Source organism: Zingiber officinale, chromosome 5A (assembly GCF_018446385.1).
Source record: "Zingiber officinale cultivar Zhangliang chromosome 5A, Zo_v1.1, whole genome shotgun sequence".
Classification (NCBI taxonomy): Eukaryota; Viridiplantae; Streptophyta; class Magnoliopsida; order Zingiberales; family Zingiberaceae; genus Zingiber; species Zingiber officinale.
In genome coordinates this window covers 41751118-41762278 of record NC_055994.1, presented here as the reverse complement: position 1 = coordinate 41762278, position 11161 = coordinate 41751118, and the positions used below count along the sequence as shown (strand labels likewise).

Genomic DNA, 11161 nt, shown 5'->3' with positions numbered 1-11161 from the left:
ATGACTAAGAAACACTCTAATGACAACAACTAACATTCTAACAACATAAAAGAGGTGTTCTAAGCATAATAAAGTGCATGGTTAACTAATTCATAATGAATAACATACTAAAGTGCAAGATGATAAAAAGAAACATCGAAAAATTCTAATGTTTGAAATAAAGCTTGCTAAGGTTCCCTAAGATCTTCTTCCAGGTTCCATCCACACACATCCTTATCAATGCACTGACCTCCAGCCTCCGCTAGTCCATCTTTCCTTTACCTTTATCTGCAGCATAAGGAAAAATAGAATCTGTAAGCTTAAAGCTTAGTAAGAAACCATCTACCTCACAAAATCATGCATTCGATGCAGTATGCTTTTAAATCATGCTATTTGAAAATATGCACTGAACTTACTAAGACATGGTATACTGAAATCATAAGGCATAACATATAAGCATGGCATAAGCACTGAATCATGGCAAAGCAACCAAAAGAACACTGAACTGAATATAGGCTAAACTAACTGAAACTGAATCTGTAACTGGAAACAAACTCAACTAGCATAACTGATTTTGAGTTTTGAAATTTAATACGTAATAAGTGAAAATACTAAACATGCTATTGGGCCCGGCAACTGTACTTGCTGTGCGCGCATCCCTACTAGACCCAGGGTTGCAAGTCCCGAATTTAGCAGGGTTGTCTAGGCTATCTGAACCTAGGGACGACTGTGGGAGTCCAACCCAATGGATATCTAATCCAGTACAGTGCCACTGAAAATAAAATACTCATATCCATAGCTAACTGATATAACATGCTGTTTCTAGGTTATCTGAACCTAGAGCTAGGTTATCTGAACCTAGAGGCGACTGTGGGAGCCCACCCATTGGACCGTAGTCCCATAAAACTGAACTAAACTAATGTGCTGGTTTAAATGCCTCTAATGCATTTAATTGAGCTATTAAACATAACTGAGGTGGTATTTAGCTACACTAACATTTTACCGAACACTTGGTGTGCTTCAACTCTCTCCTCTAATAGGGAGATCACCTCTAGGCACCCGACAACGTCTAGAATCTCCAACTAAAGGAGAACAACGTGTCCGGCCCGTCCAGAGGTGTTCAACTAGATCCCTAAATCCTCGAGGAGGGTTTAACATACCCTATGTGCCGGAAAAACCTGCATATAGCTAAAACTAATGCATAGGAAACCAACCGGAGCTATTATACTGCAGGTGAGGGGTTTCTTACCTCGTACGCTAATTTTCTTACAATTCCTTTCGCTAGAATTCCGGTGGAGATGACCTCCTCGACGATCCGATCACGTCTTCGCGTTCCTCTCGCGGAGAAGAACCTCTTTCGTGTTGGAGTCGTCGCCGGAAGATGACCCGATGGTCCTTGGGCTTGGGCGCCGAGAGAGGAGGAAGAGGAGGTGTGGGCGGCGGTGAAGTTTTGGAAGAGGAATAGGTCACGGTGAAAATAAAACCAAATAACTTTTCACCCTATTAATCTTCCTATTTAAATAAAGTGATTAATTCGGCCAACCCAACTATAAATGTACCTGATTCCCTTTCCTTTCAGCACGACCCTGCTGGGTTCAACCGGTTACTGACATTATCTCGAAACCATAGGTCTCGGGTTCGATTCCCGCCTAAGCTATTTTGCGGTTCTAATTATTTTTGTTACTTCCGCTACTCGGAAAATTCTGGAAAAATATCTAAAAATTCCAGAAAAATCATACTATATTTCTAAAACAGTTTTGAGAATTTTCGGGCTTTACATTTAACACTTTCTTATATAGAATTACTCCCCTTTCAAGGAAATACTCTAGATGTCTGGTTGTCACTAAGACCCTCGATCATACATTCTAGAACATCCCCTCTATAGGGTGAACAAAACCACATGATGATTCAACAAAATATGAGAATTAAGCATACACACATCACACATACATTAGATAGTATGAATACAAGACATATGTAATGTCATATGGAAAGAAAATTGGCAAATTTAAGAGTGTACATCAATCTCACATCACAATTACTCCTTTAATCTTATAATAATAAAGATCTACTCCATAACAGAAGGAAAAAAAAATCTAAAGATAATGAAATCATAAGCTCAAAACCTAATCTAAAGAGAAGAAGGAAGAAGGGAGAATAAGCTTATCCAAGACGTTGAGTGTTTTTTAGATCCTACCCCACACTTCCGGAGTCGAAGGAGAAAATCGCTCTAGATCTTTATTCAAAGTGAGGAGAGGGTGTAATCTGAACTAAGATGGGTCTCTCAAAGGAGAGAACCTTCCTCCCTTGAAGAAGGGGAGGAATTCCCCTTAAATAAAGTAGGGCACGAGCCCGGGCATGACCCGTGTCACAGCCGTGTCCTTTGGGACAACCAAACCTTGAAACCATGCTGCCAGAGTGACATGGATTCCTCTCGGCTGGAAGTGGTACGATCGTATTTTTTGGCATGATTTTAGTTTGAATGGGTTCTAATAAATAGGTACGATCATATGAATCCACACAACTAGAGATGAGGTCTTCTCTGGATGGATGCCACATACTAATAGAATAAAAATATATGAATAGTTAATTCAATCATAAAAAATTGACACGTTAGCATATCTTTCGGACAAGAACTTATTTTGAAAATAAAATTTAAACATTTTAAAAATTTTAAGTGCAATATAGAATAAAATTTAATAATACATCAAAATTATAATTTAATGTATTTGAGATTTGTCATTTTATAAGAGTTAATTTTCCGGTAAGAAATGTAGGAGGAAGCGAGGACAAGATCGCAAGGGACGTTGGTTTCGCTTGAACTAGGAGACAACTGGAGAGGGCTCAAATTACATATATACCCTTCACGCGCAAAATCCCATACCAAGGCGATAGCGTGCCTTTCTGTCTTTTATTGCTGAGTGCTGACTGACTTGCCCCCCATTTCCTCTCCTTCTGCTCCCACTTCGCTCATGCCACACTACTTCCTCCTTTGACCCTTGCTCTCCCACTCTTAGGCTATGTTTACTCAAGAGTGTGGATGAGGAAAGGAAAGGAATCAACTATGGAAAGTTATCTTTGGAGGAAGAGAAAAGAAATGGTGAAGAAATCTTTTCCTTTGCACACTTGTTTACCTTGATAGAGGAAGGTGAATACTTATGATGTAATTTTGTAAATCAAAAAGGGTGCATGCGTCATTTTTTTGGGTACATAGTGTAATTTTATGAGTTAAAAAGGCTACATGCGTCATTTTTTTTGGTATATGGTGTAATTTTGTGAATGCAAAAGGGGTACATGCGTCATTTTTTTTTCCATCCGTTGTTTTCCGTCCGATTTTGAGGTGATCGATTTTGGCTCAAAAATTATCTGCGGATGGATTGCGTTACTTTTCCTTCAGAAAATTTTAATGAAGTAAACGACGGAAACTTTTCCACTGTGGAAACTTTTCCTTAATTTTACTTTCCACCCTCCCAAGTAAACATAGCCTAAGGCTATGCGAACTTCTCCACGCCTTCTCTCCCTCTCCACCAAAGCTTTCTCCTTTCCCTTTTGTTTCCCATTTTTCGCCTCAATGTCTCCTCTTCCGCTGCTTCTTGTCCTCCTCTTCGCGGCTTCTCCGGCCTCCTCTTCCAACTCCGAAGGTGAGCTAAATCGTTTTATTCCCTTTTTAAGAAGTTTTCCAAGGAAAAGAAAGCCGCTTCTTTGCTTATTTGTGGGAATGGTTGGTCACAGGCGAGGCGTTGCACGCCTGGAGGGCGAGGCTCGCAGATCCCACCAACGTGCTGCAGAGCTGGGATCCCACCCTCGTCAACCCTTGCACTTGGTTCCATGTCACTTGTGATCCACAGAACCGCGTCATCCGCCTGTAAGCCCCTCTTCCCCTCGCGTTAACCTTGCAAACTCACCATTTCGCCTTTTCATCATAAATCTTTATTCTTTTATTTTGTTCTGCATCAGGGATTTGGGGAATTCCAACATTTCTGGTCCTATGGGCCCTGAGCTTGGCCGCCTCGAGCATCTTCAGTATTTGTAAATGCTCTAAACCTTTATTATTTTACCTTTTCGCCTAGAAATTGATCTTTTGTTTTATGTATGATATTGTTTGATTTGCAGGGAGCTTTACAGGAACAACCTAAAAGGAAAAATCCCGCCAGAGCTGGGCAACTTGAAGAGCCTCATCAGCATGGACTTGTATGGGAACCAATTACAAGGAGAGATCCCCAAGTCCTTTGCCCAATTGAAGTCACTTAGATTTTTGTGGGTTCATTTGCTCTTTTTTTCCCCATTGTTCAATGCAAAAGTTTTTTTTTTTTTTCAGAACTTAGGTTCCAGCATCTCCTAAGTTCACGACTTGTTTCTATTGAAATGTCAATCACTTTTGTAGGCGGCTGAACAACAACAAGCTGTCCGGATCTATTCCCAGAGAGCTTGTTGCCCTTCCAAATCTCAAAATCCTGTAAGGAACGTAACCTAAAACCATAGTTACCGGATTCTGTGAGATCCAGTTCTGAAATATCTTTTTCTGTAAATTGCAGGGATGTTTCAAACAATGATCTTTGTGGAACTATTCCAATTGATGGACCATTTGCCAACTTTCCTCTTCAGAGGTAACAACTAAAAAACGTTGCTTCTCTGTGGTTCCACAAATCTCCTAGCATATGTGAACGAATTTTTGTTTTTTAACAAATTTGTGTGATACTTTAGAATTTGTAACAAAAGTACTTTCTTAACTCAACATATTGTATATGTTATGCCCCTCTTTCTTTTTATAAATTACACATTATGTGAGTACCCTGATTCAACAAAGTTTAAACATTTTCATATCAACATATTTTCTTTATTTGATAATATTACATATCTTATAATACTTCGATTCAACAAATTTTAAACATAACTTAAAAATATCTCAAATGGAACAATGCCACAGGGAATTAATAATTTGACCATAAAGTCTTTGGATCTATATTTGTTTCAAATTTGAAAATATGCACATTATTTATTGAAAATGAAAGTTTGTGTTTGATTTGTTAAAATTCTTAAGTTATATGCTAGGTTTAATAATCCTCCTTGAAAAAAGAACTACTAGCCAACGAGGCCTTGGTACAAGTCACTCTTTAGTCATGTTCAACTAGATTTTTTTTTTTCTTTTCGTAGATTTTATGTCAATTGACAACTTGTTCAAGAGATTCCTTTTCCTTTTTTAAAATCCTAGTTTCCAGCTAAGATGCTTTGCATGAAGCTTTCACATATGCTTGGCGATGTCAACCTGATCCAGTCAGTTTTGGCATTTGGGAAGGGAAAAGTATAGTTCATGTTATAAAGGAAAACACACTGAGAGTTATGGTGTAAGAAGTGTTGGTGCAATGATTGCCAAATGATCAAACTTAGGGTTTTATGTATGACAAAGGGTTAAAGTAGATATTGTGTGATCTAACTTGTATGTTAAGTTTGCAAGCGTAGGTAACTAGATAGGAAAAGCTCTAATAGACCAGGTGGATCAGATGCTAGGTAGCAAAGCCCTGGTAGGTTACGCGGATCAGATACTAAGCAACAAAGCTCTAGTAGGTCAAGTGGTTATCCAGTAGTGAGGCTCTAGGAGGTTATGTGGATTGGATACCCAATAATGAAGCCTGATAGTTCAGGTGGATCAGATACTAGGAAGTGAAGCCCTGGTAGATCACGCGGGACTAAATACCAAGCAGCGAGACCAGTGAGGTGGATTGGATAATGAGCAGTGAATTCTTGGTAAGTCAGGAGATTAGATACTGGATATGTAAGAAGTCCTAGTAAGTAAAGATAGATACTAAGTAAAAGGTAAGTCTAGAAGGGTTCCTTTTAGCAAAGAAGGTTGTGAGGGAGAGTCTTTATATATGGGACATGGGTAGCCCTTTAGCTAGACTTGATTTGACCTAGAAACCAGGAGGTGTTTTGAAGTCAAAGTTAAATAGACAGGTGACATGTAGTCAGTTGTGTTATAAACTTACTTTTGTACTTTTTAAATTAATTTTTGTTACAAAAACAATTAGTTTTCTAGGCGATTAGATAAGGGATAAGGTTTCTAGTCAATCGAGGTTCTAGGCGGCTGAACAATTCGATGAGCACAAACATCGTTTAAATGCTTACGTGGCTAATATAGGTTCATCACCTCTTCCAAAAGTTGATGTGGTAGAGATAAGGCTTAAATGGATGATACAAGAAGGATAGCTAAAATGGAGGAGGACGTTAGATGCTTTTTATGATAATAAGATAACTCATCGAAATGATAGATATACCTGCTATGTTATAAGAAGCTGAATGTTATGGGCATAAAGCGAACAACTAGTAGAAGATGAGAATCGCAAAAATGAGGATGTTAAGATAGATGTGTAGATATGTAAGGATGAACAAAATAAGGAATGCGAATATTAATGAGAAAGTCGGGTTACATAGGAGAACTCTATGAGAAGTGTTTAAGATTGTATGAATATGTATTTAGACGATCAATAAATATTTTATTTAGGTGATATGAAGTCATAATAAATGAGGTAGAGGGAGACTAAAGAAGATGTAGTAAATAATGATAAAATGAGATAAAATTTATTTAAATATAGAGGAGAGTATAGTTTGAGATCGAACTCAATGATATAGAAGGATTCATATAGTCAATCTCATTTTGTAAAATGAGCTTGTTTGTTATTGTGAATTATTCTTCTGGTTACTGCAGTGTGGCATCAATTTTCTTGATGCTAGTATGAAATCTGACCTAACACTTTGTCATCTTTTTCTTCTAATGTAATTCATATAAATAACAACAATTTGCCAGAGTTCGGAAGAGATATGCTATTCTTTTTTATGTATTAATTCTTCGAATATAGTTGCCGTTGGGTTACTCGTTGGAAGCACCTAAGAGTCTAGTGCGTGATTATAGTTCCAAATGGAGCCTGTTACTCCAGGTCTACAGCGTTGCAGCGCTTTCGAGCTTTAAATTGTGTTCAACATTTTGAGTCTGATTTTTCTCTACCCTTTTTGCTACAAAAGAGTGAAAATTTTCTTTTATTCTTTTTAAGCAAAAGACACTTTTTACAATCCACGTTATATAAAAAAAAAGATAAATTACAGGATCAATTTATAATTTATAGAACTTAAGAGGTGAGAATAATTTTGAAAGAACAATTTAACAAAATAAAAAACCTTTTGCTGTTATTGTCTCGGTTTCGGTAAAGTGGAGAAAAATCTCCAATCCCATTCTTAATTTTGCATGCAGTCCCCCTATCTAAAAAATTTTATTTCCACTCCCTACATGCAAAGTTTCCTTTGCTTCAACTCCCCTCATGTAAATATCATGACCAAATTACCCTCAGATGTTTTAGGTATAAAAAGTTTTAAAACGAGTATAATTCTGATTAAATTTAGTACTTTATAACTAGAATTCAGTACTTTATACTAGAATTGAGTATATTTTCTATTAAAATTAATTCTCATATTTTTCGGTACAAATACTCTAAAATTGAGTATAATTTCTATTAAATTCAGCACATTAAACTAGAATTGAGTATATTTTCTATTAAATTGAGTACGACATTTTTCCTGCTTAATATAATTACTCAAAAATTCAGCATTATTTACCATTTAAAGAAAATTTAGTAATTTTTCATCCAATTGAGTTATTTAAAGAAAATCTAGTATAATTTTCATCTAATTGAAGTTAAAAAAGAATCGTACTCAATTTGATAGAAAATATACTGGATTCTAATTTTAATGTACTGAATTTAAGAGAAATGATATTGATTTTTAGACTTGTTAGACCCAAAAGTATGATGGGCAATTAGGTAAACATATTTGACTAGGGAGTGGAAACAAAGTTTTTCACCACTAGGTACTGTATGTAAAGTTTTGTTTACCAATGAGGAATGCATGCAAAATTACCCTTATTATCTGACCATGGACATGATGGAATAGAAAGTTTCAAATGTCTTTCCTATCAAGGAAACAACACGAGGGAATCATTGTATTCTCCACACTTTATATATATCATTCCTAGGGAACACATCATGAGTGTTTGGAAATTTGCTCCAGTGTGACAAACAGGTATATTGGTTGAGCACTTCTAATAAATGCTACCAGTACCCCTATTTGTCCTTTTTAAACTGTTTACAGTCTTTCAACCATATCTAACTATTGTTATTTACTACACATCAAGATCGAACGCTGCACGGCAAGCATCCGTGCCTGCCGTGCGCGCCTGAGAGGGAGGGACTCACTTGGGCATCTGCCATGTGAGCCCCTCCCTCTCAGGTGCGCATGGCTGGTGCGGACACCCGTGCAGTTTCCCCATCAAGATAATTTAATGATTTTCTAATCCCTTGCTGTTTCAGTTTTGACAACAACAGTAGACTGAATGGACCAGAGCTGCAAGGATTGGTTCCTTACTATGATTTCGGCTGTTGAATGCCTCTTGTGGAGAAGCCATGCTAAATCTATTTGCTTTGGGACATTCAGTTTGATGGCTGTAGTGCATAGGGTTATTTGATCTGGCAAGGCTGAATCTCAACTATTATCCTGAAAAAAATGTATGTAACAAAAAACATAGCCATATATAAAATATATATATATATATATATATATATATATATATATATATGAATTGAGATGAAACGTAATCATCTATTGTAATGTTTCTAACATTTTACTGAAATCTTTTTTTAACCTTTATCCTGGCCATCATCTCTCATATTTGATCCAGCGTTTGAATTTCAGGTTTGGCGATGCCTTTTTTCCTGCTCAACTATGCATATTAACCCAGTTGCTATGTTATCATATTAACAAGTTAATGACAAGAGCTCCGCGTAGCAAAATTAAATAATATTTTTAAATTTATTTCGATAAATTTCAATTTGGTAAAATCATAACTAACTGCACAAGCTTTATCAAGAAATTATTACCAAATTATTATTTTTATGGTCTTTAATTCCTTGGTCATCTTATAATTGCTTGTTTTATGTGAAACGTCACAATTTATTAAATGAACAAAACACAAATCTATTTAACATTTTAAAATTATTTGCATCTAATCTTCCTATTCAATTTACAAGCTTGTGTTGAAGATCCCTGGTCTAAAAACTAAAGATGAATTAGGAGATCGACTATTTATAATTATGGTCAAATTTTTATTGTGATTCGATCACACTTAATTGTGATCCTTCTCTGGATTCATCATCCAGAGATCGTTGGCGCTGGCCAAGTGGCCAGGTAGCTTGGGGGCAGCCTCCAAGTAACTTTTGGTCGTCTGGCCACACTCAAATTACAATCTAAGGGGGACGGTGAATTCAGGAAGAGATTGCAACCAATTACGACCGGATCACAACCATGATTCAACAATAATTATAAGTGATTCATCTCTTGATCCACTTTGTTATGGACCAAAGATAAATCGGGAAATGCACACGGTGAGCAGACCAGAAGTCTAGTATTCTTTGGTTACTCGCTTCATTTGGAGGAAAAATTTTTGTAAACACGTTATAATTCGGAATCGAACCGTAGATACTTGAGAGACAATCTAAATGTCCTACTGCGACACTACCCCCGGTGACTTGATCTTTTTTCAATGTGATGTTTGTTTGATTGATCAATACGTAACATATTTGATCCAAAATATTTAAACCTTGGGAATTTCTATTTTTGGTTAATCAAAAATTAGGGAAGAATATGTAGTTCCTAACTCCGTTCTAGAAATCTATTCCAACCCATTAGAAACACTATTTACTCATTCATACTCATCCAAAATCTAATATATTTTTTAAAGAAATTATACTTATTTCTCTTCCTCCCGAAAGATTCTTGATGTGCTCGTTATTTTATAGCGAAAATCCTACTATGTGAAAGTCCTTCTCATGATCGCTTTGGAGCTATTTTCTTCACATTAAAACCCTACGTCAAAGCCTTTCTCTCGATCACTCTTCACACTACTCTCTTCACACCGCCCGCCTCTCATAATATTGAAACTCTACCTAGAATTTGTTTAATTTTGACAACCCCTATGCCCACTATCCCTCATTATATGTAGCTCCTCGTAAATAAACTTTCCTTGTTTCACATTACTCCTCTCCTCCCAAACTCTTTCAACGATATATATCATCAACTTCAAAAGTTTACTTTGATTTACTATGTTCTTATCATCTTAATTCTTCCTGAAAATTGGTGAAAAAGTTGCATATTGAATAGTTGATGCTCAATGTGCCTAAAGGAAAACCCTGTCAAAACAAGGCTACAAGTTGTTAGCATTTTAAGACGTTAAAGAGGAACTGAAAGTAGTTTATGATACATACAGAATGACTAGTCTCTCTAGCTGGAATTAGAAGAAAACAAAAAAGTTCAAAGAGTTACATATGATGATTTCACTGTTGGAATTAATACTTGAGAATGATTGTCATTGCCCTACTTATTAATCTATTTAGTATTTGTTGATGGGTGACTCGTATGTGGATGAATGTCAATACGATAGATGCTATGGAAGAAAAATTTATTAAGATTTTTCGTAATAAAATTTTGTTACGATTTTATATAACAGAATTCTGTTACAGTTTTTCATAACAAAATTCTATTATGATTTTTCATAATAAAATTCTGTTACAATTTTATCGGATTTGGGGTTTATGCACTATTTATAGGGATAATTGTAAACCTATTATACAACAATCACAAGAATCATTGAATGTGACTCTCTTGTGTAGAGAGAATTCAAATAAAGTTTCGGCCTTTTTTGTGGAGTAGGCACGTCGCCGAACTACGGTAACTTTTCTTCTTCTTCTTCTTCTTCTTCTCCTTCCTCGTGGTTGCTCCTTTTGTGCATCTTTGTCTTGTTGCTCCGCACGATCTCTTTCTCTCTTCCTCTTCTTCTGCATTAGAGGTTGAGATGTGTTGCCCCCTTCTTTGCACAACAATTAGTATCAGAGCTACTAACTTTGGTAGATTTCTTCAACATGTCGAGGACGACTTCTGTGAAGTTTGACGAAACTGGAAACTTCAATTATGACAGAGAAGGGCCAAGAACTTGTTGGTGCAACAAGACACGGTGAAGGCACTAGGAGAAAGGAAACCAGAAATCATGGAGAAATCAGATTTGGAAGAATTTCAGTGAAGACAGTGGCAACAATTAAACTTTGTCTTACGGATGATGTGATGTACCATGTCATGGACGAGGAGT

The 11161-nt window shown here is 36.4% G+C and overlaps 1 protein-coding gene across 1 annotated transcript; it reads left to right on the top strand.

Moving 5' to 3' along the window:
- Window positions 1-3461: 3461 nt before the first annotated feature.
- On the top strand, window positions 3462-8670 carry LOC121980455 (leucine-rich repeat protein 2-like). The gene is made up of 7 exons (XM_042532489.1): window positions 3462-3620; window positions 3712-3844; window positions 3937-4008; window positions 4093-4236; window positions 4364-4435; window positions 4515-4586; window positions 8334-8670. The coding sequence occupies exons 1-7, from the start codon at window positions 3473-3475 to the stop codon at window positions 8404-8406; spliced, it is 714 nt and encodes a 237-aa protein (XP_042388423.1). The 5' UTR covers window positions 3462-3472; the 3' UTR covers window positions 8407-8670.
- Window positions 8671-11161: the final 2491 nt, after the last annotated feature.